At 27.7% G+C, this 24,851-nt stretch overlaps 2 protein-coding genes across 2 annotated transcripts in view; one reads left to right on the top strand and one right to left on the bottom strand.

The window, feature by feature from the left end:
* LOC127286942 (uncharacterized) overlaps window positions 1–24,851 on the top strand; it is a 184,018-nt gene that overhangs the window by 57,141 nt on the left and 102,026 nt on the right. The gene's annotated exons all lie outside the window — the stretch shown is intronic.
* Window positions 1–24,851, bottom strand: part of LOC127286936 (uncharacterized) — an 88,593-nt gene that overhangs the window by 13,784 nt on the left and 49,958 nt on the right. The window contains exons 2-3 of the mRNA XM_051313604.1: window positions 16,327–16,664; window positions 13,293–13,504 (exon numbers count right to left, since the gene is read on the bottom strand). Coding sequence (XP_051169561.1) covers window positions 13,293–13,504; window positions 16,327–16,663 — 549 coding nt within the window. The 5' untranslated portion in view covers window position 16,664. The remainder of the gene's footprint in view (window positions 1–13,292; window positions 13,505–16,326; window positions 16,665–24,851) is intronic.

The raw sequence follows: 24,851 nt of genomic DNA on the forward strand, positions 1-24,851 counted from the left end.
TGTAAGTATGTGTGAATTATCAAACGTGAATTAATGAAAACCGAAACTTTAACTTGATTGCAGGATCAAATTATTAAATTTATACAATTTTTCTTGTTCTCAAATTCTAAAAAAAAATTTAATTAGAAATGTTCTTAGAATAAGAATATATTATATGTTATAACTCTATTACTCTCTAAATCTGAATTAGTAAAAATTTTTACTAATTTAAATTAGTAACTCACTTTTTGCTTTAGAATTAGTTAAATTTTACTAACAGAGAAGCAAAAAGTGAGTCACTAATTCAAATTAGTAAACTTTTTTAGTAATTCAGATTTGGAGAGTAGAAAGCATGGATTATACTCTTCAATATGAGCCAAGAGATTATATTCTTAAATTTAGAATTTAGTTTTTTCGGTGCAAATAAAGATTCCGCGTGCTCGTTCCATTATTTATTTTTTTTATTTTTTTTGTCGAGAAAATATCTTGAAAATGAGAAATATGAAGATTACCATAAATTTGTATCTTCCCTATCTTTATGGTCCATTAAGCCTTGATGTTTTAAACACAATTCATGGTAAATTTACACATGCAAAGGAAATTTGGCTTGGGGCCAAATATAGAAATTAGTGGAATTTTTTATATAAATGTCTTCTCGATATATTGTTTAATTTTATATACAAGAAGAAGGATAAGGAGTAAAAATTTTTTTTTTTTTTTCAAGACAAAAAAAAGAAAATTTTGACATTGAAATAAAATTGAAGAGTCAACATCAAATAAGGGAGAAAACTTGTGGATTACAAAAATTCCAGTGTGAATTTCCCGCGGTACCTTGGAAAAATATTGCCACGTTATTCAAATTAAACTAGCCGCTTCATGAATGGAAACAGCCAGTAAAGGATTCACGAAGTAAGCCAAGGGAATACGACACCACCATGAGCAGGAATGTTAGCTCGAGGCGCACTGTAATCCCGAAGGAAATGAAACATAAATTTTGTCCGTGTTACGTCCACCTCGAGTTGCATTTAATGGGCGAAGTTGAAAAGTTACCTGGACCCCCCTCCGATTTCCACCCTTTTGCACGTTCTTGCTTTCCTCTCGTTCACCACCGACATTTTTATCCGCTCGTAATTTTCACTCCTACACTCTTTTTACCCCCAATGGCCGTTTTTACTCATTTTCTGTAACCTTCAACGAAAAGTACTTCTAATGCTTAGCAGCTCTTTTCAGAATAAAAATTTATAGTTTCCGGAAATCTCGTCTCTCTTTAAAATCTAAGATAAAATTTAACACGAATTTTTTCTTTTTTTTTCATTTTAATTGCTACTAAATCTTAAATTATATATACATATATAAGTTTTAAACTAGATTTCAAAGTTAATTGATATAAATTTAATTAGTTTTTCTTTGTTGACAAAGAGTGATAATGGAGATTCCATTTTCATATCAGTTTCAAGCCTCAATGAATGTATAATTATTTTGAAAAGCTCTATTGGAGATAGGAATTTCAAACAACTGCACATTGTTTGATATGATTTAATAATTACATTATGGCAATTACAAAAACATAATCAATAACTATATATTCTGGGGAAAGTGAATGATTTTGAATTCAATGCTATTATTTATATATGTATACATATAGAGAAAATTAACTTATTATATGACCAGTATTAAGTTTTTATATGTCATTTCTTATATTTTTTATCTCTATAATAAAGACATATATTTTGAAAATGAAAAAACTTTTTCCAAGAGAATTTATAAATTTCAATAATTTTTATAGGAAATTTAAACTGCCACTTTTATTGCTTTTCAAAAAGTAGGTTTTCCACTTTTAAGTAGAAATTCAACTTAATTTTATGGAAGTACTTTTAGAATGGGCACTTAACTACACTAAAAATCGCTTGAGTTAATCGAATCCATTTGAAACCATTTTAACTTTTCAGAATATCTCAGAATTCCATTAAAAATCTCGCCATATTATGTGGACTGTGTAGCAGACTTTGAATTATAAGTACTTTTAACGAGCAGTGTGCGATTATTATATATATATGTGTAAAAAAAATTGTAATTAATTTTTTTTTTTAAACATATTCTTGTAAAAAAAACGCACGTTTCTGATATATACTTTGGTCTTTAAGTTGTATAATATTCTATAAGCGGAAATTGAACTAATTCATTTGTTTTGAGTGTATTGATTTTGAATTACAGAAAATCGATTTTATTTTACCATGGGTATATATATGAGGCAAAATTCCTGAAATGTCCGAACAAAAAATTAAAAGTTCTCGAATTTAATCCATACTTTTCTAAAATGTTGTTATTGTTGGTGAAAGTCTAAAAATCAATTATTATTGAATTTAATAAAATAGTTTTTGAATTACAACGTTTTTAATTTTTGACTTTTGAAAAAAAAAATTTTTTTCAATGTACAATATTTATAAGTAGAATGCATAAAAGTTAACATATATATAATGATTTTTGAAGCTTTTTTGACGAGCTACACGCTGTTAATAAAATTTTTTTGTTTTAAATAACATTTGACCTTGAAATTCAAGGTCAAAATGTTAATTTACGTTTATCTCAAAATCGGATTTTTTAAAATTATTTTTAACTATCTCAATGGAAAGCTTGACTAATTTCCTACAAAACATGTAATTTTCAGAGTGGGATCTTTTAAAGTTTTTGAGATATTAATTAATTAATTAATTAATGTTTATAACAAATGAAATATTTTACAAACGAATAAAGTTACCGTAATTCTGAAGTTAGTAATTGAAAGTTAACGTAATTCCGCATCCAACGAGCCCTATATGAAGTATTTTGGATAAGTAGATTGTTAATAAACAATTAGTTAACATTGCAATTATTTATTAACAATCCACTTATCCAAAATACTTCATATAGGGCTCGTTGGATGCGGAATTACGTTAACTTTCAATTACTAACTTCAGAATTACGGTAACTTTATTCGTTTGTAAAATATTTCATTTGTTATAAACATTAATTAATTAATTAATTAATATCTCAAAAACTTTAAAAGATCCCACTCTGAAAATTACATGTTTTGCAGGAAATTAGTCAAGCTTTCCATTGAGATAGTTAAAAATAATTTTAAAAAATCCGATTTTGAGATAAACGTAAATTAATATTTTGACCTTGAATTTCAAGGTCAAATGTTATTTAAAACAAAAAAATTTTATTAACAGCGTGTAGCTCGTCAAAAAAGCTTCAAAAATCATTATATATATGTTAACTTTTATGCATTCTACTTATAAATATTGTACATTGAAAAAAATTTTTTTTTTCAAAAGTCAAAAATTAAAAACGTTGTAATTCAAAAACTATTTTATTAAATTCAATAATAATTGATTTTTAGACTTTCACCAACAATAACAACATTTTAGAAAAGTATGGATTAAATTCGAGAACTTTTAATTTTTTGTTCGGACATTTCAGGAATTTTGCCTCATATATATGTCTAGTGTAAACTGAACAAAAGCATTGCTTTTCAGTAAATTAGTTTACCTTGAAAGGCTCAGATAGTTGGAAGCGTCATCCAATGTAAAAGTATATATGGCACGTGGAAAATTGACAATGAGAAAATTCTATTCAATAGTAGAGCGAGAGGAATAGTTTCAGAAAAGTTCGTTCACGGAGAGTCTACTTAAGCAAAGTTAATTAATGAAGGAAGGCATTCGATTAATTGCTTGGGAATGAAAAAATAAAAATAATAAAACTATTAATATAGAAGGCAAAGTCAAAAGCACGTTTTACCAGATCGTAAATTTTATGCGAATATATATATATATATATTTATAAGAAAAAAGAGTCATGAAAGCGTAAATGTGTATAGGAGAAAAAGAGTGGTAAAAAGCCTTTTCGGTCGCGTGCAATCTGCGTCCTGACAGGGTTTCCGATAAAGGTTGAAGAACGCCAATGGTCTGGATATTTCCGGAACATACGTATTCCACTTAAAAATTTATCGTCGTACCTTTATTGAAACTTAGAAAAGGAATCACGTATACGTTTCTATACCCATTACCTAAAGGCATTAATCGTACCCCCGACAACAACGCCATAATTCTACAATCTTTTAATCATCTTGTCACCCAACGAACCTTCCTGCCAAATAAGTAATTCCTCACTTATATAGTTATATATAAGGCGAAAGGAACTATTTCTTCTACTTATCTCTTTCAGCAAAATTTTACGTGTCTTACATAAAAAAAAAGCTTTGCACTCTCTAAATCTAAATTAGTAAAAAAGTTTACTAATTTGAATTAGTGACTAACTTTTTGATTCTCAATTAGTAAAAAGTGAGTCACTAATTTAAATTAGTAAGCATTTTTACTAATTTAGATTTAGAGAGCAGAAAAATCCATTTTTATTATAAAAAATATTTTCGCATCTTTTTTAAAAATTATTTTTTCAAACAAATTAAAAGTAAAAACTATTGTATATCTAGCTTTATTTTGAAATTTCAATTTTTTAGTTTAGAATTTCTCCATTTTTAAGTTTTTGAATCGAATTACTTTAATAGAATATTTTTGATCTTTTTGAATATGTATCAAGAATTGAGATGTTTGACAAGTTATAAAGTTTGACATGTATAAATAAAATCATCGATTTTTATTTTGAATAAATGTTTGAAATATATTTTCAAAATGAAACATTTTTATTTGAATTCGACTATATTATGTTTTATATATTTACAATATTTTTAATAAATTGTAATTTTTATGTCATTTAAAAAAAAAAAATGCGATTTAGATTTTTCGTATTGTATCCATATCATCGCAGTAATAATATTTTCAGAAACAGTCGAGAATGACATCTGGCCAAACTGTCGATGTGCATATTCAGATGGAAACTGACATCGCGTCTCATTTCCAGTTGATACTGCAGAAACGGTTTTATTGAATTTACACGACAGTGGAGAGAGAAAAATAATTCAGCACTATAGTCACTATTCTCGAAATAGAAACGCTTCCACAGTTGAAAATCGATTCTCATTCCAATGGATCACTGACACAGCACGAAAGTGCAGAGATCTGGTTTCATCTGTGAGGCTTACTTTATCATCTACTAAAAGCTGAGTTGACTAAAAAAAAACCAAATACTCCATTCTGTCAAGTTGTACCTATATATACCTGAGTACAATTGTAGAAATCAGGATTTAAGATATCAATTGTTTTACAATTTAGACTTATGAAAATTCGTTTTTCCGATCATCTAATTTGAATCAAATAAAAATATATTTGTCTCAAAACCTAATAACCGGCTTCACACCGGATAGGTACACGGAAAAAAAGAAAAAGTAACTTTTACTACTTTAAAAGTAAAATTGGACCTGTCCGAAGTTTCTGCGCATCTCTGGCAACTTTTACTCCAAAAATAGTAAAATTTACTTCAGAAATAGTAAAAATTACTACGGAAACAGTAAAATTTACTACAGAAATAGTCAATTTTACTATTTTTCTAGTAAAAGTTGCCAGAGATGCGTAGAAACTTCGGACAGGTCCAATTTTACTTTTAAAGTAGTAAAAGTTACTTTATTCGTTTTTCCATTTTTCTCCGTGTACCGATATTCAATACTATTATTAAACCGGTAAATGAGATTTGCCGTCAAGGAAATTTGTACCGGCCCAGTACCAATATTTAATACTGTTTTCAAACCGGGAAATAAAATTTGCTGACAACGAAATTAGTACCGGCCCGGCACCGAACCGGTGCACAGTGGGAAAAAAATGATCCTCTGTGGACAAAAATCTACCGACAACACAAATCTTAACCGATTTTAATATTTTTTTTTTTAAATACTCGGAGAGGTTTTTGACATTAAAATTGCAAAATTTTAAAATTCAAAATGGCGGACGCAATATGGCAGGCAATGTTTTATAAAAGTCACCAAATTTACTCGAAAGTTGTTATTCAGGGGTTTTTAAGGTCGCTGGTTACGAATCTGAAGTCTGATTTCAAAAATTCAAAATGGCGGATCCAATATGTCGGATTAAAAAATTAAAAACTCATTGAATTTGCATGAAAGTCGTTACTTGGAGGTTTTTGGGGTCGCTGATTACGAAACTGAAGTCTAATTTGAAAAATTTTAAATAGTATTAGATTAGAGTATTATATTATTATTAGATTATTAGTATTAGATCTGCCATCTCGAATTTAAAAAATTCGACTACAGATTTGTAATCAGCGAACCCAAAAACTTCCAAGTAACAACTTTCAAGCAAATTCAATGAGTTTTTATTTTTAAATTCGCTATATTGGATCCGCCATTTTGAATTTTTCAAATTAGACTTCAGATTCGTAATCAGCGACCCCAAAAACCCCCGGGTAACAACTTTCAAGCAAATCCAATTAGTTTTTGATTTTCTCATCCGCCATATTGGATCCGCCATTTTGAATTTTTGAAATTTGACTTCAGATTCGTAATCAGCGACCCCAAAAACCTTCTAGTAACAACTTTCATGCAAATTCAATGAGTTTTTAATTTTTTAATCCGACATATTGGATCCGCCATTTTGAATTTTTGAAATCAGACTTCAGATTCGTAACCAGCGACCTTAAAAACCCCTGAATAACAACTTTCGAGTGAATTTGGTGACTTTTATAAAACATTGCCTGCCATATTGCATCCGCCATTTTGAATTTTAAAATTTTGCAATTTTAATGTCAAATTCGCATTCAGTGATCAAAAAGGGTTCACAATATTCTCTGCTATATCAAAATTAATCATTTTTTCATTTTTTAAACCATCCTAATAACGTAATTTCATATATAGGTATCATTTTTAAGGTTAGTTTGAAATAAATCAAACTTATCGCAGTTGTGCGTTACAGGAAAAACCTCTCCGAGTATTTAAAAAAAAAAAATATTAAAAGCGGTTAAGATTTGTGTTGTCGGTAGATTTTTGTCCACAGAGGGTCATTTTTTTCCCACTGTGCGGTGGCTTATTAGTACAGGCTACTTTCCGAGTTATCATTATTGAGTTTACCGGTACCAAGCTGGCAGAAATGCCAGACATTTGCCGGCACCGGCCCGATGCTCCAACTCCGCTGGCGTTACCGGGCCGGTACCTGGGACGTTACCAATTTAGAGGGGGTCAGAGGGTCCGGCTTAAAATTAGACATATACTTAATCCACGGAGGAATAGTAAGGAGACAGATCTCTGCGTTTGAAAATGTACTCAAAATCAACTCAACTGGTCAAAGTAGTTGAGCATGCGCATTGGACCTCAATTTTGACAAATGAAAAGTGTGATTATGCGATATACACATATGTCACAAAAAAATCTTAGTGTTCAGTGTTTATTTCAGAAATTTTATTTACCATTGCGATATTGTATCTCCAAAATCATGTGTAAGTATATAAAATAAACATTAATAATAATTATTAACACAATAACATAACAATAACACATAACCCTTTCATCACAATAACACGCATGGAAGACTTGAGAAATATACGTCAGCCAGATCTCACTCGCACACTTTTTGCAAGAGAAAGAGACAGCACATGGCTAATGCGCATGCTCAACTACTTTGGTGGTTAAGTAGAATGCAGTGAAACTGGCACTTATCGTGCATGTTTCTCGGACATTTTCAGAAGCGCTACTACACGGAGAGAAATATCAAGCGAATAAGGCATAAGCTGTATCACTCGTTAATCGCATCAGCTGTTACGTGGGTTTGTTACAGCAAATTGATGCGTTTACAGTATCGTAGATATCTATGCAAGAAAAGTTGAGAACATATGCTATCTTTGCTTCAAGTTCATACCGTAAATGCTCCCCACCACACTATACGAAATTCGCTTGAAATCCATGCGCTTTTTGGATGGATTTCTTGCAACGGAGATACATATGAACTGCGCAAGCGTCACTCCCGGTTCACGGGTCCAGTCCCATTTGCAAGAAATCCATCCAAAAAGCGCATGGATTTCAAGCCAACTTTATATAGAGAAAAGGGAAGCGATTTTTTCATGTTTCTTGAGCGTTTATAGTACACATGTCTTTTTAATTTCACATCAGGTTAACTCGTGCTATTAACACATGATTTCATGAAAAAATATCTTGCGTGATAAACGATTCTTACATCAAATAGTATTTTGTGAAAACAGTAACAGTCCTCCATGTACATATAGTATGATATTTCTCTCCGTGTACAGCAAGATCGGTCTCCTTACTATTCCTCCGTGACTTAATCTATTAAAATCTTTAAAAATTAATTTAAAGTTGTCAACGAAGGAGGAGGGAGGTGATCTAAAAAGTTGAAAAATTTGTAACATAGTTTATGGACAGCACAAATAGAATTTTATTTAGTGGAAATAAAATTTTTATTTGAACCATATAAAATTTATTTGGCTCTGAGATAAATATATCTTTTTCTCTGAGGGGATATAGATAGAATATTAAAAAAAAATGCCTTTTAATTACAAAAATTTTTCCCTATACTGCTTTAAATACTTTCTCATTATGATGAGAATGTAAAAAAAGCGCACTTTAGAAAATTTTTTCTGCAGAAATTTAGCGGTAAATCAGGACTTTTAAATAATTTTTTAAAAACTGCCATTAACTCAATAATCTACTCCTATAATAAAAAAAATGTTTTTAATGATCACTTGCACAACAATTTAAAGAAAAATTATTAAATTGCCCTAATAGTAGCCATTTTCTCTTCTTCTCTTTTTAAAACCACCTCTAAATTCAAAAATCACTTTAAAACTTGAGTATTTTCAAAAATCTATCTTTTAATTAGAATTTATTTAATTAAATTCTAAGATTCCTGATTAGAACTCATATAAAACCCTCAAATTGTTTTAACAAAACCACGTATTAATTAATAATTTTTTTTCTATTTCATTAGAAATTCCATTTATCCAATGTCTGAAAAAAAGTCGTAAAAGATATATTTCAGCGCGAATAAAAACCAAAAATTTCCATGACGTCAAAAATGTTTCCATATATATATTTAAATCATATTTGACATTTGAAAAAATTTGTCCTTAATTTTGCTAAAAATGTATTTATAATTAAAACAATTGTTTTCATCTCTTCTATATATACAACAGATACGTAGGTTTTGAAATGAAATACTAACAATCCATTTGTTACTTGATTGCTTTAGAATTTCAAATTTTTATTAATTTTTCTTCTATTCCCTTAATCAAAATATGAAACATTCAAAGAACAAAAATATTTACAGTAAATAAAATAATCCCTCGACTTATTTATATGAAACAAATATGAGAAAAATCTTTATATATAAGCCCACGTTAAAAATATTTTCCAAAAATAAAATATAATTTTTTTTGGATACTTTTCAAATGAATATTTAGTATAGGTAAATTTTAATTTACTTTGAAATTTGGAAAACAATTTGTTATTTGATTGTCTTTTCGATAAATTTTGTTAGGTATTTGAAATTGAATTTGCATGGCACATGAACATAACATTTTATATTGTTAAAAGTTTAGTTGTTTGAAGGAAAATAAATTTTCATTTTTATAATATAATTGCAATTGAATAGAATTTATTGATTTTGAGATTTAAGAAAGTTTTCCGAGAATTGAGATCAAATGGGAATTTGTGAAAATTTATGTTCGACTTGGCGACGACAAAGTGTATATATGTGTATATGTAGAGAACTGATCATAGAATCGGTGACGGTTTTAATACTATGCAAATGAAGCAGTCGATTTGAGACCTTATTACGAATGGATAGCATTTCTTACAACTTGTGCATGTCCCATCGAATGAAATGCACATATATTTTTACACTCGAGTGCATTTCTCGAAGTTATATATAGGTATTTGAAATTTATCCCGAAATCATGGATGGTACATTTTCCTAAGTACATACGTATACATACACGTATGCTTTTTGTCAAAAAGTGCTTTGCTTATCGTTTATTTTTCAACATTCATTCAAATGAAGAATGATCAAAAACGAAACCAGTTTCACGGTGCCATTTTTTATTCTCTCGATGGAAAAGCGATTTTATGCATACTGGAAAATATATATTTTACTTTGTGCAAATGATAACATGTATATATATTTCACTTCAAAGAGAAATATTTCAAGTTGTGTAATGAAATAAATGAAAAAGCAAGACTGGCGTTTAAAAAAAATGAACAAATTACTTTTTATTACTTTGCTGACATTTTTCATTCTTCTTTTTTTACACGCAGAAAAAAAGAAATGTTGTCTTTGTTGTGTGTTATTTATTTTTGAATTTGAACCATTTTTTACACGGAGAGAAATAGATGGTACGGGGTACTATCTAAATAGTAGCAGGTATCATATTTGATCTTACATATACAGACAGGAATCTAGATTGTACGGGATACTATACATATTGTACGAAGTACCATCTTGATTGTAAAGTGGGTTACATAACCTCACTTTTTTAACATCTAGATGGTACCGAGTAGCATATAGATTGTACCGGATACCATCTACTTTTTACCATCTTAAGATCATAATTTCTTACCATCCATTTCTCTCCGTGTAACCAATTATTACACAAAAAATGTATAAAAAGCATATATTTTTATTATGAATATTATTAAAATAGTTTCAAGAACTTTTTTTAATATTTCAATAGTATAATTTTATTTATAATTTTATGGTATATTTTTATTATATATTATAAATTATTCGTATTTAAATATATCACAGAAAATTAAAAGGCATTAAAATAAGCTGCAACGCTTATTATTTTAATCCATTTTGGTATTAAAATAAGTAAAATCGAATTAAAATAATAAGCGTTGCAGCTTATTTTAATACCTTATAATTTTCTGTGATCTTATTTTCAATTTTTTTTTTCAAGCAATAAGCTAAATAATTACTTTTAAATGATTCTTTTCGAATAAATTTAAATTTTGATTTCCTTTTTTTAAAGATATTTTAGCATAAGCTAAATATTGATTTGTTTTATTACATACGACTGATTCTGTTAAAAAAATAAATGATTTAATAGTCTATTTATCAAGAATAAAAAATTATTTAAAACAATTCTAAAAATTTTAATTTTTTTAAAGTTTCCAAATATTTGAAAAATTTATCATTTCACAAAACAAAAAATTTTATTTTAAATAAAGTATTTATTTATTAAAAAGAGAATTTGATAAAATAAAAATTTATTTAAGAGCATTTGAACCTTCGTGACGTCACAAATCATGGCGCATGACACGCAAACTTCTCAGGTATGTGAAAAGCACAATTTTGAATATTTTTTAAAAAAACCTTTTGGAAAATGTTCAGAATAACATAGACTCTGTCTGTTATGTGCGGAAAATTCGAAATTTTGCGTTTAAAACGTTTTTTAAACAATGTTAAGGTCACAAATCATGGCGCATGACACGCAAACTTCTCAGGTATGTGAAAAACACAATTTTGAATATTTTTTAAAAAAACCTTTTGGCAAATGTTCAGAGAAACATAGACTATGTCTGTTATGTGCGAAAAATTCAAAATTTTGCGTATAAAACGTTTTTTAAACAATGTTTAAGTTGGTTGTCACAAGTAAGGAAAAAAACACGAATTGCTTATATGTAGGCATTGTTTAAAAAACGTTTTAAACGCAAAATTTTGAATTTTTCGCACATAACAGACATAGTCTATGTTTCTCTAAACATTTTCCAAAAGGTTTTTTTAAAAAATATTCAAAATTGTGCTTTTCAAATACCTGAGAAGTTTGCGTGTCATGCGCCATGATTTATGACGTCACGAAGGTTCAAATGCTCTTAACAAAAAGACAATTTAATTATAACAAGGAAATTTTTATGTAATAACCACAGAAATATATATTTTTTCAATGATAAAATATAAAATTTGAAAAGTTTTTGAAATCACTTTTTCATTGTGAAAAAACTAAAAATTTCCATTTTTTATATGAAAAAAAATACAATTTTTATAAGTTTTTTGTGTAACAATTGTTTGAAAAATGGATAAAATTAAAAAAATCTAATCCTAAAATTAAATCAAGTGATTTTAAGAAAACCCATACTTGTCCCATAGTGGCCCAAATATGGATAAAATATTAAAAAATTTTAACCCATACTACTCCCACAGTTGCCATTTTCACGCGGGATATGCTAAATCTTATAGACAGTGGCGCCCTCAACTGGTATTAAAAGTGTTGCGTGTTATTTTAACACTATTTTTGATATTATAAAAACACTTTTTTTTTCCTGTGTAGAGAATTTTTTCTTTATATACTGAGAAAAGGAGGGAGAAAAAAATGATAAAAGGAAAAAAAATTGAAATATATATTTACCATATATATATATTTTATTCTTAGCTGAGTATCTTAGAGTTAAAATATATAATAAATTTAAAATAAAAATAATATTCTTAAAAGAATAATATTTCTTAATATAAGGATTATTTCTTATTTTAAGACTATTACACTGAAAAACAAAATTTATTTGATTGAACTAAATAATTTTTATTTGAATTAAATAAACTGTATTTGAACCAATAATTTCGGTATTTAAAACAATTACTATTTAATTGACTTAAATAAAAATTATTTGGTTCAAATAAATATTTATTTGATAATATTCAAGTAACTGAATATTATTTAAATGAAATAAATTTTTTTTCAGTGTATCTTCCAACTGTAAGAATAAACTACATGGCAAATATTCTCTTAAATATCTTCTATAAAGAATTAGACATTTTTTTTTGTTTTATTTTTTCCGTGAAGTAAAAACAGAAAGTAAATAAAAATGAATAAAAATAAAAACAAAGTCATGCAAATAAATTGAGAATGAAAGATTAATTTAATTAAAATTTAGTCAAATAGAGAGTTACAGTAATATAGAAAAAGGACGTTACAATAAAACGATTAAAATTCTTGTAATTCTGGGTCTAAGTATAAGTAGTAAAAGAAAGATTCTGTCAGACAAAACTTATTAAATTCTTGAAAATGCATTATCAATTGTAAAAGACTGATTAAGTCATGCAAAACGGTTTAACTCTATTCTATAAATTCAATTTAGTAAGAATTCGTTCACTAATTCAAATTACATAGTAGTAATTTTCACTTTAGTAAAAATTTTCCCACTTTCAATTTAATGAAAATATTACTATTTGATTAATTAATATTTTTTGTTTACTAAAGTTTTAGTAAAAAATAACTGAAAATTAATAGAAATTTTTACTGATTTAAATTAATGAATAAATTCTCACTAATTCAAATTTAGAGAGTAAAATAAATTTTATTATAAATTAAATGAAAATTGATTGTTTAGAATATATATTAATTGTAAAATTCATGGCACGTACCTGCCACGATTCACCAGTCGCGACGTCATATGTAGGAGGAGGTGACGTCATTGAGGGAAGTAAGTATACGGGTTGCGGCCTATTCTGTGCATTTTGCTGACTTCCGGCGTTTCCGTTTGCGCTGGCGTTCGGTGGATCTTCAATGGTAGCGTAGAGAGCTTCCGGAATGACGTTTTCTCGTATAGTGACTCCGTATACGCTCGAACCCGAGTCTGCAAAAATCATAATGAGTGGATTTTAAATTCTATTCGCAGTTAAAAACAAAACCATAATAAAAATGCATTAGAATGCACTTTTTATATTTCAACCTGACAGAACATTATTTCAGTCGCATAAAAAAAGTCGATGTAATATATATATATATATATATATATATATATTGCGGAAAGGATTATATAGGACTTCTCTTTTTCCGAATTATTTACTTTTCGTTCAGTTGAGTACACTTTTATTGGATGCATTCCAACAATAAAAAAACATAAAAAAATACCTCAATATTGATTTCAGTAAATCCTATTAAATTGTTTATTTAGAAAAAAAGAATATATTGTCAAAAATTTATTGGATATAAACGAATTTCATATTATTCAATTAAATATAATGAGAAAAGAATTTATTATTTTCAATTTGGAAACAAAAATATTTTGTCTGTTTGTATAAAAGTTACCATGTGTATATGTATATACGATCTAAAGCAATATTTCAATGTCAATAATTTGAATGACAGTATTATTGAAGAGAAATGCATACAATCAGCATTTGCTACTATTGTAGTTACAGTTTCATTGCTCTTCTATCCAACTTCATTGTACACAACTCGACAATATTTTTCATTGAATTCAATTAATAATTCCAAATGAAATTATCATTTCTTGCAGCAAATCAAAAAAAAAAAAATTACAATAGAATCAATAGTACGTGACAGTTAAGAAATAATGAAAAAGAACCTTTAACAACAACAACAAAAAATAATGTCTTTCTCTCAATGCATGTCACGCACTCAAAATAATTTTACAATTTACAAGGATAGAAAGCTTTTGAATTGTACACTCGGAAAATGTTGTTTCCGTCCAAAATAATGTTAAATAATTTTAAAATCTACTTAACCCAGTTTTGACACCTGAGAATTCTTTCAAAGTTTCAGAAACATTTTCAAATCGTTTCATATTTACATGTAAGAAAATATCAATTTTAGCGATCAAATTTTTAATTTTAATTTCATTTATTATTAATTAATTATTAATTTTCGTTATTTCATGCTGTTTTTAAACAATATTGAGATAAATATTATAAATTTAGTAAACTTTTTGACATAAAAAAAACTTTTTTTTTGTTATCCGAATTATATTTCATATACTTTTTTAAAAAAGAAATTTTTAACACCTCATGTTTTTACAAAATTAATTTTAAATTTTCAATTTTAACCCAAAATTGAAGAATTTATTTTTTAATTTCATTTAAAAGCAGAGATTTTTTTCCAATAAAATATGTAAAGATTAAAGTGTAATAACAATGAGTTTTAGGGAAAATGTAAAAAAAAGAGCGTAAAATGTTTATTATTTACATTTTTTTAAAAATCCATTGTTTTTCCATTTTTATCTGTACATATTTAATTGAAAAAAAAATTACAGCACTTTTCAATGACAATTTTAAAAAAATCGCTCATTTTTATATGTGAACAGAAAAATGAAAATTAATTTTTAAAAAAGAGAGTAAAACATATTTGAACTTTTTTTTATCATGTAATCATACATGAAAAATACTTAAAAAAATATATATAAAAATTTAAATTTATGAATTAAGAATAAAAAATACGTGAATCTGAATATTGACAATGAATTTTTTGAATGCGAATATCGAAATGCTTCTGGATACACTGTCATATTCACATCTTTATTATTTTAAAACAAATATATGGATTTTAATATTCAAATGTGTTTTAAATAATTTTTCGTTTTTCAAACAAAAAAAAAAAATTTTTCAATATTTTTTTTCATTTTTTGACTCAATTGAACATTTTTTTTTCTTTTTTTCCTATTTTTATTGTCAAATTGAGATTTTTTTCAATATTAAGATGAAAACCTAATTTTTACCCTTTTTTTAAATTTTCTCGAACAAAAAAAATCTGCTTGGCTCAACAAATAATTTTGTTATTAGGGTAAGTCCGGGATAGATGGCAATACAGGGAGAAAAATGGAAAAACGAATAAAGTAACTTTTACTAATTTCAAAGTAAAAAAAAAGTTTTGTCAATTTTTACTCCAGAAATAGTTAAATTTACTCCGAAAATAGTAAATTTTACACCTGAAATAGTAAAAATTATTCCGGAAATATTAAATTTGACTATTTCTAGAATAAAAATTGTCAGAAATGCGCAAAAACTGCAGACAGTTCAGGTTTTACTTAACTTTTAAAGTAGTAAAAGTTACTTTATTTGTTTTTACATTTTTCTCCATGTACTTTTTTTAAATGTTCGTAAAAATAAAACGGAAGCAGTTTACGTATTAATTTTTATTGTTAATTAAACAGTGAACATTATATTTTGAAAAAAGGAAAAATATGTCAATGATAGTAATGTAAAAATGTATATTTCTTAAGAAATGCAATTGGCATTTTAGCAACCACTAAATTTTTTTTCTCAGTGCATATAGAGCAACATTTTACTAAAGTTTTAAGCCGTATTATTTAATTTTAATTTTTAACTAAGGACGTTTTGAGAAAGATTTGTTTCATATAAATACTCATTTAAAAGAAAAGAAAGATTAAACAAAAATGATATAAAAATGAAAATAATGTTACGATCTAATTTCGTTTTCTGTATATGGTTTTCTGAAAGTCATTAGATTGATAAATAGCCTTGGAATTGCAATTTCTGCGATAGGGGCGATATAGTAAACGATTTATATTTGAAAAAGTTTTTGAAGATTCTCGCATAGTTGTTCAAGGACTTGAGAAAGACGTTTACGTTTGTTTTATAGTTGAAGTAACCTTAATGGTAATTTAATTCTGAAAAAGTGAGAGAGAAGTAAACTCACCAATGTAGGTATAATGCGATTCGACTCTTTCTGCACTTCGAGTCCTTCGTGATGGATTCAATCGTTTTTCGTGTTTATGTATGTTTTTGGCAGGTCTCGTTTGTTCAGCAACTGAACTAGTACTTCCGGTATCCGATGCTCTTGATGTTGGACCTCGTCCTCCACTCCCTCCTCCCCCTTCTTCTGTTTGTTTCTTTGAAGATCTACCCTCACCCTTTGAGCCTTTCAATGGTTTTGGATTTAAAATCGTTAAACTAAGTGCCCCCATTGCGTTTCGAGATTTTGGCAAATCCAAAACTACTCCGCATCCACAAACTGGTGCGTTGTCATTAGGCATGCTGGAAAAAAAGAAGAATGTTTCATTAAGTTAAACACTTTTTTGAAATGCTTATTTAAAAAAGAAAAAAAAACTTGTTCATTTTGTGAATATTTCTCTTGAGAAAACAATTTCTAAAAAGAAAACAAACAAACATTCTGGATAAAATGAAAATTGTTTTTAAAAATACAATTTCGTTGCTTTCATGGAAAATGTTTATTTTTATAATAATAACATTTTGTGTATACAGTAGTTATAATGAAAATTTTCATCTTGATACCTTATTAACCTGATTTTATATTTCATTCTTATTTAAAATTTTATTCATCAGAAAATTATATATATAGTTGGAAATTTAATTTCCTTACTGTTATTGAAAATTAAGACACGAAGAGTTTCCAAATGCTCGCAGAGGTGACGAAAATATATCTTATCCTCGAAGACTTATTATTAATTAAAATTGTAATTATCGTCTTAGAGTAGAGGAGAACTTGATTTAAAACATAAATTGAAAATCTTATTTATGTCAGAATACTGTACAAAAACTTTTTCCCAAGGAAATGTAACTTTATATTTTATTTTGACTTTCAATTTTACAAACATTTGAAATTGATTATTGTACAAGACTGTATTTGCACTTTTAACTTTTATAATTCTTTTGAAATGAAAATATTAATTATAAAAGTGAACAAATAAGTTTTGCAATTGGAATTACTTTAAAAATTGTATTTCTCAAACTTTATATCTCAACTACTGTGATTACACTTTCTTAATTTTTGCTCTAAAAAAAGAAAGAAAGAAAGAAAGAGAGAGAGACTCTGTACTTTTGAGAAAGTCCTGAAGAATTTATGATAATAAGCAGAATGAAGCCTTTAGGTTAGACTTCTTTTACTTAGGAATTCTGAGCTTTAATAATTCCTTAAACTTTTGTTCGAGAATAATGCTCTTTCTACAAGAAGAGAAAGGAATTTACACACACACACATACATATTATATATATATATATATATATATAATAAAAAAAAGTAAAAAATTTTCGAATAAAATCCTTCCCCTTGGCATTTCCGTCTCTTAATAATTGAAGAACGTTATAATTCATTCCTTACACAATTTCCAGACATTTTAATGTTAATTATTTGAATGATGAACGAAAATGGAGTTTTAAATTTCATTTATTTTGAAATAATCTAGGCGCTGATTAAACGCTTCTATTTTATATATAATATGCAGACAGGTAAAATCATTAATTAGTGAATCTATTGAATAATAATTCAAATATTCCATTCATTAAACTAAACATTAAAATAAAAAATATAATTAATTTTGCTGGTGAATGTTTTGAAAGCTGGGTTGATTAATTAGTGAATCGTTAACGTTTACTCCTCTTTCAACGTTTCCACTGTGTGTAGTTAACTTCATAACATCGAATTTCACATATAGGCGTTTGAAATTAGTAAATTTTAACATTTAATTAAACAATAAGTAATCAATAGAAAAAAGTTTAGTTTAAACTTTAAAAACTACTGGAAAATGATTAGGGTAAGTTGGGGTAAATAGAAACAAGGGGTAAATCGAAACAGTAGTTATTTCAGTTAAATAAAAATTTTTTTAAATAAATACGGCCTCAAACCTTGAACCTTAGATCACCCCCAACAAGGTTTGAGGCCGTATTTATTTTTAAAATTTTTTATTTAACTGAAATAACTACTGTTTCGATTTACATCTTGTTTCTATTTACCCCAACTGACCCTAAGTAGTTAAATTTTTAAATATTCAAATTTTAATGAAATTCCGATATAAAATTCATTAATTACAATTTCCAGTTTAAAGAATTTTATTAGATTTAATTATTTTTTAGAGAAATTATCATTTTTCAAATTATTTAACACTCTACAGAATTTCTTTTTTTAACAAATTTTTTAGGTGTCGAATTTTTGTTTGACAAAATTTCTCTTTATCTAACTTTTTATTTGAAAAAATTCTAATTTAACCAAATATTAATTCAGTAAATTTTTCATTCGCAAATTTCGTCGCAAAATTTAAAACTAACCAATCACAATTTTCTTGATAATTTCTGATTGGTGAATTTTTAATCTTTCGCCAAATTCTTTCTGCCCATCGTTTGTCAAACATTTGTAATTTCGGATAAATGAAGATTCGGTAAATTGGAAATTCTGGCATTAAAAAATTCGAATCACTTAATATTCTGTTGCATGAAAAATTTGCTATAAATTTTGTATTTAATTAGTTAAAGATATTTAAAATCTAAAAATAGCAACGAAATTATTTTAAAACTGATTAGTGGAAAATTATATGATATTTAATTATAGGTAAAAAGTGTTAATAAGAATCAATAATTCTCATCGTGCAGTCAAAAGCAGATTTATCATTTAATAAAAAAATTCGAAATGGAAAAATCCCTAGATTAGTAATATTTGTCAATGCGCATTTATATTCACATTTAATTATAAAATCGTTACAGATAATGCCTCTCGATTGTCAAGAACCATCACGATTATTCACTAGATAATTGAATCTGTCAACGAGAGTTTCGAGAGTCTTTTCCCCTCTATTCGCTTCGGGGCTGAGGAGAAATTTCCCTATTCTCCAGCCACGCATATTATCCTTTCATCTCTTCAGCTCTCTTTCGCTGTGGTAATATATAGAAACGTTTATTGCACAAACTTTAAACTTCAACGATCTGGAAATTTGTGCAAAGATAAAAAAAAAGAATAATAATAAAAAATTATTTAATAATAAAGAGATGTGTTTGAAAAATGTAATTTTGTTTTCAGGTTTTATTAATGAAATACCGCCACCGTGTTAATAAGAAAATTCGAGGTTGATTTTCTCGGGTTGTCTTGTAGAAATATATGCCATGGAAATCGCTACATGGAAATTGAATTACGTGCTCTGTGGCGAAATGAGCTCTTGATCCGGTACATAGTACGTACACCTCATAGGGTGGTTAGGTTCGACGAAGTTGTTATGTAACCTCGACATTATTCAACTTCCGCGACCCAATTTCCTCGCGACGAGATTCAAAGTCTTTCTAAATTCCATTGCCCATACATTTCTCTTTTTAACTCCTGTTCATCGACTATGCCATCATCGCCTCGCTATGTGCACCCTGAATTAATGGCTATACGAGCACTTGCATACCATTTATAATAAGCCATAGTATATATCTTCCTATATTACAAAAAGATATTGCCGCCGCCTCCGCCGCCGCTGTTTCAAGAATTCTTGATCTAGGAGGGGGGGAGTCCCTCCCCCTCCTAAATTTTGAGGTTATGTTCGTTTCAAGGCTCTGAATATAGCCACAAGTCCCCTCCCCTCCCCCGCCAGAAATGACCTAAATTTTGAGGTTATGTTCGTTTCAAGGGTCTGAATATAGCCGCAAGTCCCCCTCCCTCCTCTCATTTCCCCTCCTCCGCCAAAAATGACCTAATTTTTGAGGTTTCGTTTGTTTTAAGACCCTAACAAAGCAGTAAGTCCTTCCCCCTTCCTTCATCTCTCTCTCTGTATTTCCCGCCAAAAATGATATAAATTTTAAGGTTATGTAAATTTCAAGACTTTCAATATAGCCGCAATTGGAGGTGGAGTTCCCGCCAAAAATGACTTGAATTTAAAGGTTATGTTCGTTTCAAGACGGATTCAATAGGGCGAACTTTTTTTAATTCATTAAAATCTTTGTTCATCTTTTTACACAATAGTTAGAGGAGAGCAGGGTGGTCAGAGTTGTCATTGCGTTTATTTCGTTTTATCACACTATACCGCCATCTGTCTTTGTATGTAAGTACTTGTTAGCAATGTCAGCGAACTTTTCACATGTATTGCAATGAAGTATACGGACAATAAAGACGTATTATGCGAGTCAGTGCTATACGCTCTACAAAAAACTTTTTTCTTGTTTCAAAAGAAGACAATTATTAAGTGCAGAAAAATATGTTAAAGACAAAGTAAGTTGACTAAAATTGTTCATTAAGATATTATATGAAAATGTGGAGCGTAATTTGGTGTTGTTTGTATCACGGGTTTATTTTGTGTGTGACATGACACTAAACTACGCCCGAGTTAGGGTTAAGCCACCCAAAATTTTGCAATTATGAAGCGTTCTTGCAATGGAAATTCATTTGTCGACTTAAACAAGTGTCAATAACTTCATTTCCATTGAAAAGAAAGAAAATATAAATTTTTGATAATCTTTTTTCACTTTTCAGACGCTTTTTATTTTTTATTTCAATTCGAAAAACGTAACTTATGTACAGTGACTATTATAAGAAATAGAGATTATGAAAAATTATATATCGACAAAACAAAATTTAGGACATTTGAATTTTCTGTGTTTTGTGAATTATGTCAAATGGTGTCAGTGAATTTTAGAAAAATAACAAATAAAGTTTAGAAAATTGAAATTTATGTAAAATAATATTTCGAAGCAATAAAAATTATACTAAATGGAAATGTGATTAGATGAAAATTGTAGATAATTGAAATTTGAACATTTAAAACTTCTAACCAATGGTAATTCGTCAAAATAAAAATTATATTAAAAGTTAATTTGATTATTTGAAAATTTGAATAAATGATTATTCGAAAAAATAAAAATTATGTGAAATGACATTTCGATAATAAGAATTTTGATGTCTTAAAAATTATGAAATTGAAATTTGGGGAATAATTATGCGCAACAGATCTTTCGAACAATATGCGAGATATCTACTAAAAAAAATCATGGAATGGCACATATATTAGAGAATATTGGAAAAAAATTAATTAAGTAAATACGACACCGAAAAGGTGATTTTAAATTTCGAAGTCCAATATTTAGTTTTTCTCCTATATTAAAATTTTATATATGCACGCAGGTGAAGTGAAAAACATATGACAGTGATATAGCTTATTTCACGAAATGTAATTACTGTTGTACTACTCAGGTCAGGTGCACCATAGTACATGGTTTGCCAGATGAGAATGCCGAAGCGGAAACTGCGAACGTTGTACGCGCGAGAACTTTATGACCTGTAGAATCTAGTAGTAGAGCTTTGCCAAGAGGTAATCCGTGGTCTAATTACCTGCACACGAAACATATATTCTCCTACATATATATACGCGTAATTCACACTGATATTGGAAATTAAAAACCAAAATTAGATTTCGCTAAAGAATCATATTTATACATTTTATTTTCCCTCTCTAGCGTACAATTTATGGCAAATGTTTTTTTTTTATAATCATCTCTCTAGTGAAAAATTCAATTTTTAATTTTAAAATAATATATCGTAGGTGGGTTCACAATTATCTATATAGGTACATATACTCTTAGTTAGAATAGCGCGCATGTATTTTTAATTCTTTTTCCAACTAATTGAAATTTTTCATTTGCTTTATATATTTGTAGCTGATGAAAATTGTATTAAGCAAATTTTTTTATGTATAACGAGAATTTCTTGTTTTTTTTAAATAAAAATAAAATTGCTCTTTTGTTTTTTAATAAATCTTCATAATATTAAATTACCACAAATTAATATACAAAAACCTAATTTTTAAATGAAATTTAAAAAAAAATGTCCACAAATTGTAGTTCTATTGAATTCAGTTACAAATACCAAATATTATTAGTTTATTTAAAAAAATGTAAAAAATAGAGGGGGTCAAAGTAATATTTAAAAAATTTGTAGTTCCCTTTAAACAAAACAAAAAAATATTTTTTGATCCCATCCAGTTTTTACATTTGTTTAAATAAATTAATAATATTTGGTATTTGTAAAATTGTATTTATAAAATATTTGTATCCAATAGAACTACAATTTGTGGACATTTTTAACTTCAACCAAGATATTTCAAATTAGGACCCGGATCACTTCATGTGGAGTGCAACATATATGAAATTATATGTTTATAGAAATTTGTATGAAAAGAATTTTTATTTATTAATAGAAATATTTTTTAATTATTGTCAAGAAACAGAATAGTATTTTGATTCTTTCTAAAAAAAATTGCTTTATAATAACACAGGTATACAAGGTGTTTTTTTTTAGGTATCAAAGTGGTTTCCATTGTATTTTTGTGTGCTGATCACGATCCTTGGTTCCAAAATTGCGTATCATGACAAGATTTTGAGTAAAATTAGGTTTAAGACACCCAAAAAGTTTGTTGGGGTTATTATCCCCATTTTTTTCAAAATTACAAAATTTTTTTTTCTTGCGCATATGTGTCTTAAAGTGAACGATTTAAGTTTTAATTTAAGCTTAAGTATAAGTGTCTAGCATGTCGGGTTAAGAAGAAAAAAATATTGAAAACCCTCAAAAACAAGGTTTTGGAAGACTTTACTTAAAATCCTGACATCATACGCAATTTTGGAACCCGCGATCGTATACATAGGAAACCATACCGACATCTAAACAAAAGTCTTATTTTGTAGATTTGTGTAATTTACACACTAAATAACTTACAAAAATTGCTTAATATGAAAAAAGAGCCTTTTGTTTGAAGGTGAATTATGAATACGGTATTTTATATATTACATGTATCTACTTATATGAACTGAAAAGAAATACTCGATTGAAATAATCGATTATTTTACTATAATATTAAATAAATATTTATTTAATAAAAGTCAAATAACTAATTATTTGAATCGAATAAATATTTTTCTAGTGTAAACAATGTGAGTTTGCTTTAATTCACGGGAAATATATGTATAGATATAGGTATGTTTTGGACATTTGCATGAAAGGGAGTGACGTCCAACTTAAATATGGGATTAAACCAGCAACAATTAATCCCCAAGGTGAGATAAAGGGGCCGATGTTAGAGCGAGGTTCAAGTGTTTAGGGCCTCTCATATTAATCAACTTGGTAAATTTAGTAGACCTCAAAATTCGCAGTAAAAGATTATTAACCCACTACCCAAAGGTGGTATTACACTTTACTCATTATATCTTCTATTATTATTATTATTTTAATTATTATTATCATTATTATTTTTATTACTATTATTACTGTTTTATTTATTTTTATTGTTATTATTACTGTTATAATTTTAACAATCATTAAATATATTATTGTTAATAAATGGTATAACATTTCTCACGAAATATGCCAATATTTTTTTGAAAGTTATAAAAATTTTTTTTAATAATCAAATGACTACATAATTTAAATACATTTAGTGAATTAATAAATGTAAAATTTTAATTCCTTTTTTTGATATTTAAATTAATTCTTATATTTCAGTGTGGAAAAAATAACTAAAAAAAAATTGCACAGTTGGAATAAAATAAAGAATTTGCAGTCATATATAAAAAGGAAGATGAAATCAATGTGCAAGAAAGAGATGAATGAAAAGGGAGGGAAAAAATTGCGGGTTTTGCGCTCCATGACTTAACTCTTGGAGTGAAATTAATTCTTTCAACTAGAGTAATTTTTCGTTCTGTTTCATCTCCTCGCTTTTTCTTAAATATTACCAAGTGTGTGTGTGTGATTATATATTTTTTTGTGCTCCACTTGTACTCTTTGGGAAACAGAAATTATACTGTATAGAGATATATATTTTTCCTGTAGACGCTTGCATTGTAAATTGTGTTGAATGCAGTTAAGCGTGTAAGAACCAGAAAATCTGCTCAGTTAACGCGCAACAAAATTTCTTCTCAATAAATATGAATTCTTGTTAAGAAAGTCGAATAAATAACGAAATTAATATCATTTATTGTGGTACAAGTTTTTGATATTTTTTTGATGAATTTTTTTTGTTGTTTCAATTTTTTTTCTTTGATGTGTGACAGGGAAAAATAAGAATTAGACTGGAATTTTGTTAACCGGGAAAAATTTGGGATTTTTGATAAAAAAAAAAATAATAATAATTTATACAAGTATCACGTCACCGTAACTTTTACATTTATGTTATAAGAATCCCTTTTTTTTAATCAATACCAATTTGTGTTTCCCTGCAACTAAACATCTTTTCTTTTATATATAAAAGAACCCTGCGTTTTGTATCCCTTTACGTTCATATATTGTATTTCTAAAAATATACAATTAGAAGCGAGAAACTTAGTATTTCCCTAAAAGAGCATAAACGAGTGTCCCTTTCCTGAACCTGCGATTTGAAACGAAGGCACTCTCTTTCTAATTCTCCATATACTCATGTACCACCCCTCTAGTGTTTCTCGCCTACGCCTGCGATTCGGAGACAGAGGCGCTCT

This window comes from Leptopilina boulardi, unplaced genomic scaffold (assembly GCF_019393585.1).
Source record: "Leptopilina boulardi isolate dan_hultmark-lab unplaced genomic scaffold, ZJU_Lbou_2.1 LbouV2_366, whole genome shotgun sequence".
In the NCBI taxonomy this organism is placed as follows: domain Eukaryota; kingdom Metazoa; phylum Arthropoda; class Insecta; order Hymenoptera; family Figitidae; genus Leptopilina; species Leptopilina boulardi.